Genomic DNA, 19717 nt, shown 5'->3' with positions numbered 1-19717 from the left:
GATGTCCTGTTTTGAAATGTGATTCTGACCCTTTGTATAAGTGAGCGTACCACATACCACGTAAAATGTTTTGTAATGGTTTCGAAATGGACAATGAACTAAAAGATTATAGTGTGTAGCAAGTAATGGACAATATACTAAGTGAGAAACAATGGAAAAAGGGACAAACAATGGAGAAACTAAGATTTAATTTATTTTTTTATTTTTTTTCACATAAAAGATGTGAATTGAGATTTTTATTTTTATTTTTTTTTAAAGATGTGTATAAAAAAAAACTTGATATAATATTGTGGGTGTGTTTTGATGTCCATTATAGTAATTTTACTTTAAGGTACAATTGTCATTAAAATAATGTTTATTAAGTGTGTGTACAGAGCTAAGTAAGTGTGTAGAAATATAATATTAATTCAAAATAACTTTTCTCTGTACTACATATCAATTAATCACTTTTTCTCTCTCCTCTCTTCTCTCTCATTTTCAATCATTTTTCTCTCGCATCCATCTATTCAATTACAAAAAATATCAAATCATCTCAAAATCCAAAACTCTAAAATTATTTTCAGAATATACAGCCAAACAAATTTTTAAATTTTCTAAACTCTCTCCAAAAAATTATTTTTAAAATAATATCTCAAAATACAAACCAAATTAATGGTAACATTTTTAGTCCTTTTAGTTTACTGGGGAAATAACAAATCCGTTGAAGATTAAATATAAATTCAAATTAATGGTACAATTTATAAATTTTAATTATTAAAGTCAAATTTTTCCATGTGTAATTATTTTTGAAATGTTCACCTAATTTGTAATTTCCCCTAGTTATTCATCAAGGTTTTACAATAGTTCTTACCATTGTTTATTTTTGTCTATTCGATGATCAAAACCCACTCTTAAATATGAACTTGGCTAACACAAACGAAATTGTCAAACCTTATCTCAAATTTGTCATCAGGCTGTACAACACGGGCCATGTTTAGTTTTTTTTTTTTTTTTTTTTTTTTTTTTTAAATTATTTTCAAAAAAAATTACGAAGAATAGAAATTAATTTGACAAAAATAAACATAAAAATTATATTTTTAAGAATTATTGCTTCCATTCTAAAAGATAAAAATTATATAAAAATGATAAATATTTTTTATTTTTTAAGGTGGACGTGTAAACAAAATTAACAAAAATTTAGACGAATAACAAAATTGAAGCTAGATTTAAAATGTAAGGACTAAATTGTTCAAATTGAACTATAAGAATTAAAATAAAATTTAAGTCAACTATAAGAGCAAAAAGTGTAATTAATCATAAATAGTTTGATGAGCCAAAAGTGTAATTAACCATAAATAATTTGGTAAGCGAAAAGTGTAATTAATCATAAATAGTTTAGTGATTGAAAGGCGGTTGAAATGAAATTTTCTCATTTCTTTTCATGATACCTAACATTATTGTTGTTTATGGGCCTCAAACAAACTTTTTGTGTGCATAAATAGCAACATAATAACTTCCTCTCCTAGAGCACCCCCACACCTCTCTCCCTCTCTCTCTCTCTCTCTCATGGCTCACCCAGAAAATGAGGAGAAGAACCACGAACTCAACAGAGACTTGTACAGTGCTCTGATGAGAGGAGATGGGAATAAGGTAATTGAACACTGCAAGAATATCCCACAAGGCCCATTACACAAACTAACCATACACAAGGACACAGTCCTCCACATGGCTACTTACTCAAAACAAAAACAGTTAGTGCTTCAATTACTTCAATTGTTGCCTGATGAAGATAGCAATGAAGACATCATGGCAGAGAATGATATTGGAAACACTATACTCCATGAGGCAGCTACTTGCAACACGATCGTCCTTGCGGCGAAAGAAATGCTGCGAAAAGCTCCCGAGCTGTTGAGAAAGAAGAACAAGAGGGGAGAGACTGCTCTTTTCCGAGCCGCCCGGTACGGGAAAATGGAGATGTTCAAGTTCCTTGATGATGAAGTCAATAGAGTCTGTGAAAATGAAAGAATAGAAGAGACAAAAAGATGCACAGAGTTTTATCAAAGGAAGGATAATACCACCATTCTTCACATTTCCATCCTCACTGAGCACTTCGGTTTGTTACCCTTATCTTGCCCACACATGCATACTTTTTGCATTTAGTTTAACTCAAATTTTATTTTGGTGTTAACTTTTTTCATGCGTATATTTTAAGAAACTCTGACACAAAATTATTAATTTTAACATTTAATTTGAAATTAAAACTGGAATAAGGGGTAAAGATTAAATTGTTCAAATTAAATAATAGAAATTGGAAGTGAAATTTGAATCAAATTATAAAGGCGAAAAGTATAAATTACCCGAAATTTTATTCTTTGATTATTATTTTTTTATAGAGAAAATTTCATTTTGCTCTCCAAACTATCCCTCAAAAATCAATTTAACCTATGTTCTTTTGATAATATTTATTTTATACTCAAACTATTCAATTCTAGATCAATTTTATCCCTACCGTTAGCTACCATCTATAATCAAACGAAAGTTACTAACATGATACTGAAATTTTATTTAAAACTTCATTTTCTCCCTCCAAACTATCTCTAACATATCAATAATCAATTAGATCTCTAGATATATAAAAATAATAGTAAATAAATTTTAGAAGAAATATCATTTTACCCCTCAAATTATTACTCAAAAATCAATTGGCGGTGAGGTAAAATTGAAGCAAAATCAAATAATTTAAGTATAAAATTGATATTATTAAGAGAACGTGAATTGAATTAATTTTTGAATAATTGTTTGGGGGGGCAAAATAATATTTTCTCTAAATTTAAATATTTAATTATTCAATAATAATTTTCATGATTCAATATTGTTTCTCAAATTTCGAAAGAATATATTTCTCTCCAAACATGTGTGGTCTAGATTTTTACCCACAGTTTTTAAGCTACTATTAGTCAATCAGTCTTTTTGAGATCAATCTGAGAGAGAGAGAGAGAGAGAGAGAGAGAGAGAGTGTGTGAGTAGACTTGGAATTTTGGGCTCAATTAGTTTTCTGAGGACTAATTCAAGGTAATTTAAGACTTAAAGCAACAATTTTAAATGAATCATATTTTTAAATAATTTCTTTGTAAATGTTATTATTTAAAATTTATTTCTCGCCTTTTTAGATCAACATTATTATTAGATATTTAAATTCAATTATATATATCAGGGTCTAATTGATATTTTGAAAATAGTTTGAAAAATAAATGAAGTTTCAAAATAAGTTTTGATGTCACGTTAGCAACTTCCGTTTGATTATATACGACAGCTAACAACATGGCTAAAATTATTATAAAATCAAATAATTTAAGTATAAATTTGATATTATTAAAAAAATAAAGGTTAAATTAATTTTTTGAGTAAAAATTTGATGGCCAAAATGAAATTTCCTCTTTTTCTGAATTTCTTTCAACTTCGAATCAAATTTTTTTTAGGTCTATCTCGACTAGACGGTGCTAAAAAAATTTTTTAAAAAAAATATATTCAATTTTGAAGAAAGTTTACTAAATATGAAAATAAGTCAAATTTTATCCAAGTTTTTTTTTTTTTTTTTAACAAAAACTATAGTTTCTTTTTGTCTTTTTTAAGCTTTATTTTATAAATTTTTTTATGATCCTCTAGTAGAGACGGATCTTGAAAAATAAATAAATTTGATGTAATTTTTAGAAATTTTACTAACATTAATTTTAAATAAAGATAGAGCTTAACTATGTATGATTAATTGATCTATTTTGTAATAGGTTTTTGTTGCATTTTGTAATCTATGCAATGATCTTATGATGTTTTTGTATGCGACAAATTAACATAGTTTTAAATAGTTCTATTATATCGCCGCGTCTTAATAATGTTAAAAATATTGAGTGATACGTATAGAGAATTAAACATCATAGTCATGAATTTTTTAAAATCATGACCACAAACAAAGGGTTTTATAGACTGTATCTATTGCAAACTAGTCATTTTTTTTTTAATCAACAAAAGAAAAGAAACTTTATTGATGAAAAGTAACGTACATAACATATGGGATTACATCAATAAAGCATAGAAAATGTAAAAAGCATCAAATTATGACTAATCTGATTCCAACTAGGTTGACATCAAAAATAATATTCAATCATTTGCTTGCACAAACCTCAAACTTGGTGAGAAACCAACAAGAGCCAACAAAACCAGCAACAAACAGCAAACAAAACCAATATTTAAAAATCAAACTAGACCAGCAACAACAGAACAAGATTGCTGCACCCCTGCTTCCAGCTTCCCCTGTTGCTCTTTTAGTGCTCACACTACAAACAAAACCTCACCTCCCTAATATTAAAATCAAGTCATCCACAAAATAATTCACTCCTTTTAAATTATACTTGGCCCACACTGCCACCCTTACCTTGATTAATTCTCCAATCTCCAACAGTTTAGGTTGGCACCCACTGAACACAATTATTTCGAACTCTCCACACTGACTAATAAGGCAAAAGGTAATACCTTCCAGATCTGCAATTCCTTCTTGAATCTAACACCGTTCCACCAATAAAGCACCTCGTCAATTGTACTTGGTGATGCCGAACTGACTACCCACCAATTCAGAATTTCTGACCAAATATTCCAAACCCCATAGCAATGTAGGAGAATATGATTAACAGTTTCAGCCTCAGCTTTGCAACAAGGGCACACATTATTCACACTACTGCTTAACGCCCAAATTCTTTGTAAAAAAAAACTGCTGTCTTAACCCTCCCTTTCCATGCTAACCACCCAAAAAATTGAACTTTAGGTGGTGCAAAGTTATGCCACAGCATCCTCGAAATTTGTAGCTTAGGACCATCCATGCCTTCAGCCCATTTCCTCAATGATGCTACAGTAAACTGACTTAAATCAGATGCAGTCCACTTGAGAGAATCAGAATAATTAGGTCTTAGCTCTGGGGCAGACAATGCAACCTACCAACCTCCTCTTCTTCTCGTGCTAGAAGGGGTCTTCTATAAGAGAGCTTCCAATCCCCACTTTTATCTCTTCTTTGCACAAAATCCTGGAGGGACCCTTCTCTGTCATTAGAGATACTAAACTATCTAGGAAACTCTTCCTTCAATTGAGTATTCATATACCACTTGTCAAACCAGAACTGAATCCTACATCCATTTCCAATCTCAACCATAACATTGCTTACAAAAAAATTGTACAAAGGGGGGTTAGATTGTGCTACTGACAGAATATCATCCCAAACTCTTGAAATCTTTCCCTCGTAGTCCAGTGATGGAAGCCATCTCCCTCCTTGTGGCCCATATTTGCATATTAAAACTTGTTTCCACGGAGCCATGTCCTCAACTCCATATCTCCACCATTACTTCATTAACAAGCTCTCATTCACCTCCCTTATCCTCCTTACACCTAAACCACCATGTTCTTTACTCTTGGTCACGTCCTTTCACTTAACCGCATATACTTTCCTTTTCACATCAGAGCTGCCCCCACAGAATGCTGCCTGCACCTTATATATGGTTTTAGCCACTCCTTTAGGAACTTTAAAGATGGACAAATAGTAAGAAGGAAGGTTTGATAACCTAACTTTGTCAATGTCAATCTACCTGCAAATGACAAGAGCTTAAGGGGAAGATTCTGACACAAACAATTTTATTTTATCCACCACCGGTTGCCATGTCTTCCTATTTCTAGGACTAGCACCCAGAGGTAGTTCTAGATAATTAAGGGGAAGATTCTGACACAAACAATTTAGCTTGTTTGTAAACTAGTCATATTGATTGTGAATAGACAATGTGATTTTCAAGAAATAGCAAATATGCATGTGATTTTCAATTCAATTAATATACCGAGATTTTTTGGTATCAAAATGACAAAAACTTGATGCTTATCAGTCTGTATTCAAAATCATGTTAAAAGAAAACCATATAATGTAGAGTCACCATGTTGACTAATTCTCGTATTTTTGTCTTTACTGAATATTCTACTTTCTTGTTTTTCGTATTTTTTTTTATTTTTACTTAATTTTTTTAATATTTTAAGCAATTGTTTTAATTTTTAGACACACCTAATATAAATACACATAAAAAATATAATTTTTGTAAAAAAAAATCTTTTAAAAATTCACTAAATATCAAAAATACAAAAAAAAAATACAAGAATTCAATATGTTTTTCATGTTTTTATGTATTTATTAATTTTTTGAAATATTTTTTCACAATTTTTTACTTTTTAGACACATCTAAATAATGTGCATTTAAAAAAGTTTAAAAAATATTTAAAATTTTAAAAATATTCACTAAAAACAAAAAAAAATAAAAAAAAAATCAGTTTTTAAAAAATTTAATCCAAAAAACTCAAATCACACAAATTTTTTTGTTTTTTTTTTTTTTTTGAACAGAGAAAATGAGAAACTGAGCTAAACAAAACCAAGCTAAAACAAAACAGGGCTAAACAACTCTAACCAAAGTTCGAAGAGCATGAGGAGGGTGGGAGACCCAATCAAGGGAAAGACGGCCATGATTTTTAAAAGATTATTGTGCTCTTGATTTTCATTTAATTTTTTAATAAATTTTATCAATTTCACTAAATTGACATAGTATAAAACATTAAAAAGCAAAATTGATAAATTTAGAATCAAAAAAATCAAATAAATCACATATATAATTTGCCTTCTTTTTTTTTTTTGTTAGTGCAACATGTGAGCTTCTAATTCTTCTTTTTTTTGTCGCTTTTTGGATTTTCTTTGATTTTTTACTATGAAAATCAAGCAGACTTGGCCTTTTATATTGCCAAAAAGCACAAAGATTTAGTAAGTGCAAAAGATGGAGATGAGATGACAGCTCTTCAACTTCTAGCATGCAATCCCTCAGCATTTAATGATGCCCGAAAACGAAGACGCCCCAAGCGGTTCATCAACTACTCTTGTATGATACTTTTAACTTAGGCTCGTTTGGTACTTTTTTTTATAATAATAATTCAGAATATTAATTTTGATATTTTATTAGAGTATTAAAGACATGACAAAGAAGGAAAAAAAAAAAAAAAAAAAAACTAAACAATCAAATCAATACCAAAACATCATATCACAATGGGTGAGACTCGTTGCCAGCTCATTAGAGCTGGTTTTAGAGCTCAAGAATTAGAACTCCAAAATATTTTTTTTTTTATAAGTAGTTTTTTTTTTTAAAATAAAATTACGGATAAATTGTGACAATAGTCCCTATACTTTGATTCTCGTGTCATTTTGGTTCATGTAATTTCAATTAGCTCTATTTTGACCATAAAAGACTAATTTCATTTCAGATTAGTCTAATTGATTACAACTCTTAATATTTTTATGAAAAATATGCATATAAGTGGTATGTATCATATTTTTTTAAATATATATATATATATATTTGTCATAACCTCAGTGAGTTAATCTCAACCAATTTAGTAAATATTTTCAGTCAAAAACACTAACGGCATTATCAATTGGACCAAATTGACACAAAATCATAAATTAAGGGTCAAAATTATGCTGATTGAAAGTTTATAGGCCAAAATGACACAAGGGACAAAATGTAAGGACCATAAGCGTAATTTGCCCTAAAATTGTTGTTCAAAAAATTAAGAGAAAATTACCACACACAAAAAAATAAAAAATAAATTCTTAGGATTTAAGTCTTATAACAAAATAAATCATGATTTTTAATTTTATTAATGTAAACTCTAATATTTTGATTTATTTTCAATCTAAACCATTCGTCTATTTTTGTTAAATAAAACAAATGAAAAAATAGTATTTTAGTCATTTAACTCAATTTAGGTTATATAAAATGTCTAAAATGTATTCATTCATTGATTTTAATAACTAAAATATTCACTTTTTTATCAATTTTACTTAACAGAAATAGACAAATTGTTTAGATTGAAAATAAATTAAAAATTTAAGATATAAATTGATAAAATTAAAAATTCAGGATTTATTTTGTTATAAGGGTCAAACGCTGAGGGTTTTTTTTTAAATTTTTCCTAAACTTAATATGTTTGTTTATGTTTTTTTTTTTTTTAAAAAAAAAAAAGAAAGAAAAAGAATAAGTTAAAGACCCATTAACTTTCCTTTTTTTTTTTTTGGTTGGGTAAGTTACACTCACCTCCCCTGAGATTTCTGACAATTATAGAGACCTCCCATATAATTTTAATAATTACAGAAACCTCCCTTACTTTTTCTAACATTCTCAAGAATTCCCCCTCGCGTTAATTTAAGCCAAACGGTATTAATTTAGTTGTGCAAATGACCATAATACCATTAACACTTGATACCCTTTAATTATAATTTACCTATATATTAAATTATCATTTTATTTCACACAAATATTTTTTGTATTTCTTTGACTTTGTATTTTTTTATTTCTACTATAAGTTTTGAACTTTTATAAGTTCAAAAAAAAAAAATCAATCATTAATGAAATTAAGAAAGAATATCCATGTTTCTTATTTGAACTAATTTTGCGATTTAATTTAATAAAAATAATTTAAATGAAACAAACAAAGATGGAGATATAGGTTTCAAATGTAATAAATAACAAATTATTTTAGTATTTTATTATTTTCAAATAATTTATTTCTTCAAGTAAAGTTCTATTTTAGTTAGATGTAAGAAATGACAAATTTAAATAGTTTTATTATTCTCAAATAATTTCTTTATATTTTATTCCCTATCATCTAATTTTAATTTATTGTAACGTGATTAGATATTTTTTCACTTTTATATTTATTTTTATAAATTTTATAATTAAGGTGAGAAATATTGAATTATTTTTTTAATGATAATTAAAATTTGATAATAATATAGGATTGTGAAAAGATAAAATGATAATTTTTTACACATATTTATGAGGTAACATTTGGTAATTTTTATAAGTCAATTTTTTTATTATAAATATGAAATTTTATTATGTTTATTTTTCTTTAAAAAAAATTAATATACAAATATGTTTACAAAATAAAAGAAAATTTCAGGTTTCGTTAGTTGCTATGGTATTAGGTGATGCTGACTAACATTGATGAAATAGAAAAAATGATGAAAAAAATTGAGAAAAAAACATAGAGAAGAGAACAAATAAAATACTAATAATAATAAATTATATGGTGTTACTATTTGTTATAGTGACACTATGAAAAAATTAAACAAGAAAATAAATAGAAAGAAAAATGAAATAAAGAAAATGGAAAGAGAGGGATAATTTCTCCAAATGGTCTTCTTAAAATTGGTAGTCTTTTTAAAAAATAAAACATCTTTTATACTTTGTTTTGTATTTTTTAAATAAATAATTGTATTTAATCTAATATAAGGTTTAACAGTGATCAATTTATTAGCCCTTTTTTTTTATAGATAAGGTAATATTTGGTTGTTCTACTATGTATATGTTTGTCTTAACAATTTAGAATTTTTTTAAATATTGTATAGAATTTAATAATTTTGTTTAACATTATTAAAATAATATATGGGACTTTATTAATATTTTGTAAAACCTCAAGAGAGGTGAGTGAAATTTACTATTTAAATAGATAAGGGCAATCTTGAAATTTTTTACTCATAGTACATGACATCATCATATTTTGTTAAATAAATTAATAGAAGATTAACGGCGAGGGAATCTTAATAATAATTTCAAAAGTAAGAGTGGTTTTTATAATTATTGAAACTATATGGGAGGTTCTTATAATTATCAAAAACTTAAAGGAAGGTGAGTATAATTATTGAAACTAGGGTTTTTTTTTTTTTTTAAGTGGAAACCAAACAGGGCAAAACTCCATGAACCTTGGTATAATTTCATGATGAGTGATGCTACATAGTACATACAAACAAACAAAAAAAAGTATACAAAATGATATGGACACATTGGGACTCACCTTTTTAAAACAAAATGTCTGTCACTATATATTATATTTACAATTTACAAAGATATTATTGTCAATTCTGGTGAATAATTATGTATAAAAATTCTATAATGTGATATTTTCTTTGATGGCATGTATTCCTATCCAAGTATGTAATTATGTGATACTTTCTATAGACATGGATTTTTTGTAGTGGGTCTCTCTGCAATAATCTTACTATGGTAATCTAATGGCATAGATTTAAAGTTAAAGCCAAATTATGTCGTTTTAGGGTGCATGGTTTTATTATTATTTTGCTTTAGTTTTAACACATACCCTTTGATTTTATACTTTGTTAACATGTCTAATTGCAATAAAAAAACATTAAAAACAAAATAGCAAGATTGCCGCAATAAAAAAAAACAAAAATAGCAAGATTGTCGCAGGAAAATCTTGATAGAGAAACCGAACTCACATTTTATGTCCAATCAAACATTCCATTAGACTAATCTATCTTGTACTTTTGGATGTTTGGAAAGATGATTAAAAGCTAACTTTTGACTTTTAACCAAATTTTTTAATTCTTTTAGAAAGTGATTTGGGAAGTTAGTAAAGAGATTTTTGTTTTTTTTTTTTTTTTTTTTTTGAGTTAATATTTGTTTATGATCTCACATCACAATAAAATGACCAAAATACCCCATCCAACTTAGGAAATTTACATTTAGCCCTAGTCCTCAAGATATAAACATGGAGGGTAGTTACATAATTTCACACCCTGTGTTTTGCACACTTCCCAAATGGTTTGTGTTGCTTTTGTAGCTGCTATGGCGTTTTTGTAAAGTTGCAAAACGCAGCTTTTTACTACGGTTCCCAAATAACCACAGTCATTTTGCAATTCTAGTAAGTTTTTTATTTATTTTTTTAAAATTTAATCTATCTTATAAGTTATGTCACAAAATATTGCGTGCTTGCAGGTGTCTCCATTGAAGATACTCATATGGCAGAGGAAGAAGAGACTCTTGTTGTGCCAAAGAAAGGTAAAGGGCCAAACAGGAAAATCTTAGTGCTTGGAATAGGCTATCCGTATGAAGTTTACATCCTTGCTCCCATAATATTGTAAAATTTACAGTCCGTTTGGATGGTGTGATTTGATGAGAAATGAAAACAAAGAGAACTCTTTTATCATATTTGGTTATAAGTTCAATGAGAAATTGTGAGAAATAATAAGAAATTGCGAGAAAGAGCTCTCTTATTTTATACAATGATGCTAGAAACCAAAAATAAATAAATAAATAAATAGAATTTGAATTCTGTGACCTAGATTCACTCAAGGTTGGGTCCCACAACAAAAAATTTAAATACACAGATTTGATCAACTATTCATGGCAAGTTTTTGGGATCATTTCTAAATCACTCAACTCACTGTATTTTGTAGGTTTATGAGATTTATTGAGAAACAAATTAATTAGTCGTGTATTTTTAATAATATCGAGATTGCTCATTAAAATATAAAGAAAGAAGAAAAATATGTCATATCTACATTCCTATATCACATATTTTACTTTCTTACTCATCTAAACATGATAGTGAGAAAATACAATCATTTCTCTTCACAATCTTTTTTTCTATTTTCTCATCTCGCGAGCCAAACGGAGTGTTAGATAGTTACAACATCTCGAGGCAAAACAAGCTAGTGCACATATACATTCTTAAGTGGATATAATTTTCTTATTGTTGTGCTAGCTTTATTTTCTTACACACACAACACAACTAATTCTGACTTTTTGTATCTTGAAAAGTTGAATCATGTTGTAGAATCCCTTTGTGGGGAACTATTCAAGGAAAAAACCAAAGATATGAATCAGCTGCGAGGCTTGCCAAGTACTTAATAGCAAAAGATACTTCATGGGAGGCAACTGCATCTGCCATGGATGACAGTAAGCCTAGGACTCACAAATATGGATCGCGTACAACATCCTCCATCCCTTCCGATGGCCAAGAAGTAGTAAGGGAGGAAGAAAAGTCAACCACATCAAGTCAAGAGACAATCGGAGGGAAGACTGCTGAAACTCCATTGTTTTTGGCTACTAAGTCAGGCATTTTAGAGATTGTTGAAGAAATACTACACATGTATCCTCAGGCAGTCGAGCATATTGATCATGAAGGACGTAATATACTTCACGTAGCCATCAAGTACCGCCAAATACATATTTTTGATTTCGTGGAGAAATTGGAAATTCCAATGAGGAGGCTTTTAAGAAAGATTAACAATGATGGGAACTCTATACTGCATATGGTTGGGACTAAGACAGAAGATGCTGAAGACATGCGAAGCCCTGCTCTGCTATTGCGAGAGGATTTGCTCTTGTTTGAGGTGCACTAATCTTGTTCCATTCTTGATGTGCACATTCACAAACAGATGCTTCTTTCCTTGCATTTAAGCATTAGATTTGTGAACATTTCAAGTTGTTGGATCAAATAGCCTGTTTGGTGCAACTTCCTTCAAGCTAATAATTGATAATCAAAAAGTAAAAATAAAAGTACTCATTTCCCTGCTTCCAATAATCAAATTTTTTCAATTTATATAAATAATTTCTACCTCATATGCTATAAGCAGAAGGTGCAACAAACACTTACAAATTTTCCACTCAAAAAAAACTATTAAGCAACTCTACAAGCTGCACCAAAGACTGGTATCATTTCTATCTCACACTATTAGGGATCATGGTCCAACAACTTGAATAACCCACTTCCGGCTGGGAGGAGTTTTTAGCTCAAAATATATATTACAATTGAATTGAAACAACCTTCTTTATGATTAATTAAACATGCAGCGTGTGAAGAAAATCTCCACAGCCCATTTCATTGAGCACTTCAACAATGATGGACTAACCGCTGATAAGCTCTTTGCCAAAAACAATGCTAAACTTCGTACAGAAGCCAAAGAATGGTTAAAGCGCACTGCTGAGAATTGCTCCATTGTTGCTGTGTTGATTGCCACCGTTGCCTTTGCTGCAGCCTACACAGTACCAGGAGGTCCAAATCAAAACACCGGTTACCCACTTCTCCAAACCAAACCATTCTTTGTGATTTTCACCTTGACAGATGTTCTCTCCCTTGCATTTGCTTTGACAGCCGTCATCACATTTCTGTCAATCCTCACATCATCATTTCAGTTAAAAGACTTCAGGCGGTCTCTTCCCCAAAAACTTATGCTGGGACTTTCATTATTGATCCTTTCTGTGTCAATGATGATGCTTGCATTTGCAGCAACAGTGATCCTATTGCTTCATAGTAAGGAACAATGGATTAGAAATGCCTTATACTCCGTGGCATTCTTCCCGGTCTGTATCTTTGCACTTTCTTACTTGCCTTTATATATTGAGCTGATGAAAACTTTCATGCACTTTCTTAAGAAAATAGGAGAGGTTTGTCCCCGATATAATGGTGTTTTTCTCCAATCCTGGCTCACCAAATTGTTCGGCTCCAAAAAAAACCAATCCCCAGATCTCTCCAACCCCACTCATTATCATGTTTAAAAGGTTGTGACTCTGAATTGTAGCAAAATCCTACCAAATTGTTTCTAGAATACTTGGAAAAGGAATTCTAAGAAGCAGTTTGGCGTTGAAAATATCTATTATGTATATATATTTATGTGTGTGTGTATGGAAGCTAGACAAACATATGTTTTAAAGCTATACTAGTATTGTTATGATGTTCTGAATTGGTTTTTCAATAGATATGAAGCATGCGTAGTTGGTGCCATTATCTACTGTATTTATTTATTTTGGTTCTCTTTTTGAAGGAGCTTTAATATATGAATTTATTCTTTCGCGTTCGACGATTAAACGTATCTCTCTTATGGTATCTGAAATTATACTATGCTATATTGTCAGAATGACAGTGGTTAATAGAAAATGTCAAGTTGTCATTTTGCCTCTTTACAAAACTAAATTTCCAAAAACACAGTGACCAAAGAAACAAATTATTATTTTTTTTTTTAGGCAAACAATCCTATTTGTTCTCACCAAAAGCCCACAAACTTCTTTCATGCACTGTTGTACACCCAACCTACCCTCACCATCTTCCTGGCGCAATCACCACTTTTCTCTGCAAACTCACACTCCCTCGTTCCACAGTCGCCTCCTTTTATTTCTCTCATTATCACCACCACCACCGCCTCTTCCTCTCCTCTAACCCTCAACACCACCACTACCACCAAAACTGTCTGCCACTCCACCTACCACCACTACTCCCATTGTGTGCCAAACAGAACAAAGTACACCAGCATTTATAACACACCCTGAAATTTTAATTCAACAGTCAAAAACATATCTCATTTGTGAAGAACATAAGGCCTATGATTATGAATATTATTTACAAATACGTCATTGCTACATCATTGTGACAGCAGATTCTTTATAAATTATTGATGGTGTAAAAAAATTTATATGTTTTTTAAGTCCCTTGATACTGTTTTAGGATTCACAATGGTGTCAAATTCATATGCTTGTTAGGGTAGGTCAATAAACTTCTTAAAGTTACAACTGCACTTTACTAGGTATTGACATCATCAAGTTTGCTATTACATTAAGTCATATATTGCATGTATTTATCACCCTAAAAGATGATAGATAATTGCTGATGTTAAAAGCTTGGCACTTGATTTTCTTCATATTTTCTTTTAGTTAGGACACCATTTTACCTTGCTTTTCAAATAAGAGGTATTAGAGAATAATAAGTAAATGAAGGAATATCAATTTGCTCTTGTGTTTCACACTTGCTTCCTATTGTCAGGGCCAAAAGGACAGCTTCTCATGTTTAGTGAGAACTTTAACAATATTTAACACCTGAGAGTCATCGACAACTACATATTAACAGAAATGCTATGCACCTAGAAAAAAAAAATGCTCAGAATTTGAGTTTATGATTCAGATTTTAATTATTAAGTATTTTTTATGAGTTCATAACATTGCTGATATGATTAATCACAAAACTGTTTACATTGTTGTCTAGGAATACAGTTTCTTCTCAGCCAGCGGTGCAATTCAATAGTAAGAACTTGATGTGCAGCTCATGAGGTCGGGATTTTGGGTTCCAAATCCCCTTAGATGATAATTGTTGTGAAAAAACAAAACAAATTTTTATATATAAAAATTAAAAAACAAATAAAAAAAGTTTCTATCTTTTTGGGTAATGTTTGTACATGGTGTGTAACTTTGCTAATGGATTAAGCAAAGCATTGTACCATTTTGTTTACTTTAACAAAGTATAACCAGCTCACAGAATAAGAAATGCCCTGCCAAAGATTCTTTCAAGTTCAATACACAGTTTTAGCAAAGTAGACCATTCTTTTAAGTCTGTTGAGCAAAGAACAAGTACTTTTGCATGCAAAGAAAATCAGATGTAGGGTAAATTGTTGTCACATTTACAGTAAATTACAATTGCTAACATGACTCAATTATCATTAGCAGGTAACAGCTACTCTTGGACAGTTATAATCACTATCATTACCAAACTCTTGTAGTTCCACTCAAAAAAGCCTCTCATACAGCTTCCCCAAAAAACAAAAATATTAGGTGCACAAAATACTAGGTTTGGCAATGTCATGTGTGCCGGCTCAGCTCACATAAGTGAGGGTTTTGATCTAATAGCTTGAATGTGAGACATCCAACGGATAGAAATAAGTAATAGTCTGGGCATGCCAAAATGACATTTGCACTAAAAAAGTGCATTTTGACACTGTAGCAGATCAAATTATAATTTTAACAGTGTTGTTTTGACAATAACCACATGAGTTAGTCCAAGAACCTACACATTTGAAACCAATAAGTCATGTATAAAACTTTTACTCATCTGCAAAACCAGTGATTGTGTCCACTTTGACTTCTCCTATATATTCATGCAAAATATGAACTCTCTCTTGTAAAACTCTCTCTCTCTCTCTCTCTCTCTCTCTCTCTCTCATCATGGCCAAATGTGAGAAGCATAAAACTAACAGAGACTTGTATGAAGCTCTGATGGGAGGAGATGGGAATAAGGTAATTAAACTTTGTAAACAAATTCCAGAAGGGCCATTACACATACTAACCATACACAATAACACTGTCTTACATATGGCTGTTTACTCCAAACAAAGAGATTTAGTGCGTGATTTACTCGAAGAATTGCACAATGGAGATATCAACAACATGACTGTACAAAATGATATTGGAAACACTATACTCCACAAGGCGGCCACTTCTAATAGAATAGTCCTAGCCACAAAAGAAATATTACAGAAAGCACCAAAGCTGTTGAGTATGCACAACAGGAGGGGAGAAACTGCTCTCTTCCACACAGCACACTATGGAAAGTTGGAAATGTTCAAGTTTCTTGACGATGAAGTGAAGAGAATCTTTGGAAGTGAAGGAGAAGAAGAAGTTGAAGAAGGACACAAAGTGTTTTATCAAATGGGCGATAAAACCACCATACTTCACATTTCCATCCGCACCGAGCACTTTGGTAAGTACTCATTAGGGAATTACTTCAGCATCAGAAATTTTTGGTTGTCTGACGGTTTTCCTTTTCTTTTTTTTTTTTTTTTTTTTGCTTCTGTTCTGTTACTGAAATGTAATGTGAAGCAGATTTGGCACTTCTGATTGCAACAGAGCACGAATATTAGTTGGCATAAAAGATGGAGATGGGATGACTGCTCTTCAACTTCTCGCATACAATCCATCAGCATTTGAAGATGGAAGTAAACAAAGTTGCGTCAAGCGACTCATCCACTCTTGTATGATACTTCCCCTTAGACTTGCTGATGAAACCAACTAAACTTAACCTTGTTGATTTGACCTTCTTGGGAACAAATAAGCCATTATATTAATTGTATTCTTCACATGTCGAAAGAGGCAATACAATACTTCTCTTAGTTATTCACTTGTTTATTCAATTGTATTTTATAAAATCATCAATTAACTCATGTTGCCATTGATCCATCTAAAATTGACTATAATAACTGATAAACATTAGACTCAATTCACCTTTATTTCTGGCCATATGGCTAATCTACATTGCATTTTATCATTTTAATCCTCTAGTAAGTTATTCCGGCCTAAAAATGCCAAGTTCTTTCAAGTGTCTCAATTGAAACCGAGGATAATCCTGTGAGACAAGAAGGTAAAGTGCCTTAAGAAAATCTTAGAACCTTCTCTCTCTCTCTCCCTCTCTCTCTCTCTCTCTAGTACTTGGAATAAGCAACACTTAGACAGTTACTGATGTAGAACAAGTTGCCGTATAATTCATGGAACAGTTAGATCAGCAGAGGTCAAATTAGGGACCAAAAAGTACTTTTTTTAAGAAGTTCAAAATCCCTTCAAACTTAGTAGTCTGATTGAAAATGACATTTTAAACATTCCATGAATTCTTCAGTTACTTGTTCTACATCAATTACAACATTTTGAGGCTGAACAGCTAGTGCCTAGTGCACATAATTGAAATTTAATTTTCCTAACAGCTCTATCACTCGACTAATACTTACTTTTGTATCTTGAAAAGTTGAATCGTGTTGTAAAGTACCTTTATGGGAAGCCATTAAAAAAAAAAAAAAAAAAAAAAAAAAAAAAAAAAAAAAAAAAAAGCAATATGAATCAGCCTTGAAGCTTGCCAAGTTCTTACTAGCGAGAGACACTTCATGGGAAGCTACTGAATCTGCGATAAACCAGAGTAAGCCCAAGACCCATAAATATGTCACAATAATAGGTGACACTTCATGGGAAGCCACTGAATCTACGATAGACCAGAGTAAGCCCAAGACCCACAAACATGGAGCACCTTCTTTTGCTTCTCAAGGCCAAGTGGTAAAGGAATGACAAAAGGCCCCTACAGGTCAAACTAGAACTATAGAGACCGCAGAAACACCACTATTTTTGGCTGCTAAGTACGGCGGTATAGAGATTGTCAAAGAAATACTCGACATATATCCTCAGGAAGTTGAGCACATTGATAATCATAGGCGTAACATATTACATATAGCAATCAAATACCACCAAATACATGTTTTTGATTATGTGGTGAAGATGGAAATTCCTATGATGGGGCTTATAAGAAAGATTGACAACAATGGGAACTTTATTCTACACATGGTTGGGATAAAAGCAGATGATTTCATCCCGGATGATATGCCAAGTCCTGCTTTGCAATTGCAAGAGGACTTGCTCTTGTTTGAGGCGAAATTTTTCTTATTGACGTTTCGTTCTCAATGTGCAAATACAAGAAATACACCCATTCCTTTGTAAAGTAATGCTATATAAACAACAACAACAACAACAACAACAACAAAAAATTTACTGAAAATCAATACCAAATGATATGAAATTTTTTGATAAATCATAATCATTAGACAGTGAAATCTAACTATGCCATATAAATCAAAACAAAGATGACTTTAAGCAGTTAAATAGATCATATAACAAGTCTTTGATTCAATGGCTTGAAACTTGAAGAATGCCAATGCTTAATAAGGAAGGACAATGTCATTCTCACATAATTTTTGTACCGAATTCTTGAATAGAATGATATAGTAGTGGTGATTTTGAAAATTTAAGCCACATTTGAATTTGTTTTTTCCTGTTTGTATAGCATTACTCGTTAGAATTTTAACATTTACTGTAACTAAAAATAACAATGGGTTTGGTTTCACTTTTCTTAATTCAGTTTTTTGAAATTAAGTTTTTTGTTTTTCATGTGTTTTTTGTTTTTAGTGAATATTTTTAAAATTTCAAGCAATTTTTTTTTACTTTGTTAGATGCACTTTGCTTAGATGTATCTAAATAATAAAATATTTGTGAACGAATATTTTAAAAAGGAATAATTACCTGAAAGTCCTATCTACATATTTGGTAGTAGCTTAGGTCCTATCAAAAAAAATTGAACCAATAAGTCTCATTTGCAGGTAAAAAGACGTGTTTGCCGTTTAACATGAACAAGTGTATATAAAATAGCATTGATGTTATTTACTAGAAAGAAAAAAACAAATCAATTAACAGATCAGTTATGGAAGTAGCTGAAGATTCAAATCGTGAACGATCTTGAAGGATTTATTAGTTTGGTTCGCTATTATACATAATTGATTTCTTGGTTTTGCTTCGAATAGCAAATGATCTTGAAGGATTTCTTGGGTTGGTTCGCTTTTTGAGTTGAAATCTATTGGAGTTTGTTATGTGCGATTTCGATTTATAAATTGAAGAATTGATTTGCTGGATATTTGATCTTCGATCTGGTTTATAGGTATGTATTGTTTCGATTTTGTATATTATGTGTTGTTAGAATTTTCTTTAGTTTTGATTGAATTTATTTATGAGAATATATTGAATCATTTTGTTTTTATGAATTTAAAACGTGATTTGCTAGATAATTTCTCGATTTGGTTAGGTATTTTATGAATTGAAAATGTGATTTGTGAAAACTGAGAAAGTTCTTAGTATTGTTATGAAGTATTTGTTCTGATTTTTATTAATGCGATCTTTTTTTCTTGTTTAGATTGAAAGATGAGTAAAGGTTGTACGAGTGCGCCTATTTTTTTGTTGTGCAAGTATAATGGTTGCACATTTGCAATTAAGATTGATCAAAATGTTACATATGATCAGTTGGTTGATAAGCTATGTTTGAAATGGAATAGTTTGCAATCTAATAGCATTTGTCTATCTTACTCATTGCCTAGACATCCTAGTTATACGTTGAATAACAATGAGGAGTTAGATTTGTTGTTGGCATTAGTTGTGCATTTTGATTCAAAGTGTATTGATGTTGTGAGAGTAAAAAACTCAACCATTGATCGTGGTTATCTCAACAAAAAATTGGATTGTGA

At 30.6% G+C, this 19717-nt stretch overlaps 1 protein-coding gene across 2 annotated transcripts; it reads left to right on the top strand.

Moving 5' to 3' along the window:
• The first annotated feature begins 1390 nt into the window (after positions 1 to 1390).
• On the top strand, positions 1391 to 13632 carry LOC114271015 (uncharacterized). 2 transcript variants are annotated; one of them, XM_028212636.2, is made up of 5 exons: positions 1391 to 2092; positions 6774 to 6926; positions 10842 to 10904; positions 11667 to 12241; positions 12702 to 13632. In XM_028212636.2, exons 1-5 carry the CDS (start codon positions 1546 to 1548, stop codon positions 13404 to 13406), a joined length of 2043 nt encoding a protein of 680 aa, XP_028068437.2. In that variant the 5' UTR covers positions 1391 to 1545; the 3' UTR covers positions 13407 to 13632. The 2 variants fall into 2 exon arrangements, with proteins under 2 accessions (XP_028068437.2, XP_028068438.2); XM_028212637.2 differs by lacking the exon at positions 6774 to 6926 and having other exon boundaries at positions 1433 to 2092.
• The last annotated feature ends 6085 nt before the right edge of the window (positions 13633 to 19717 follow it).

This window comes from Camellia sinensis, chromosome 9 (genome assembly GCF_055761805.1).
Source record: "Camellia sinensis isolate YWXY chromosome 9, ASM5576180v1, whole genome shotgun sequence".
Taxonomy (NCBI): Eukaryota; Viridiplantae; Streptophyta; class Magnoliopsida; order Ericales; family Theaceae; genus Camellia; species Camellia sinensis.
This window is presented reverse-complemented; position numbering and strand designations above follow the sequence as displayed.

Excerpts from the sequence above, each read along its gene's own strand:
- LOC114271015 (XM_028212636.2), top strand. The coding sequence starts at position 1,546 with ATGGCTCACCCAGAAAATGAGGAGAAGAACCACGAACTCAACAGAGAC. Across the intron at positions 6,927-10,841 it reads GCGGTTCATCAACTACTCTT|GTGTCTCCATTGAAGATACT; the intron begins GTATGATACTTT and ends GCGTGCTTGCAG. Across the intron at positions 12,242-12,701 it reads AGGATTTGCTCTTGTTTGAG|CGTGTGAAGAAAATCTCCAC; the intron begins GTGCACTAATCT and ends TTAAACATGCAG.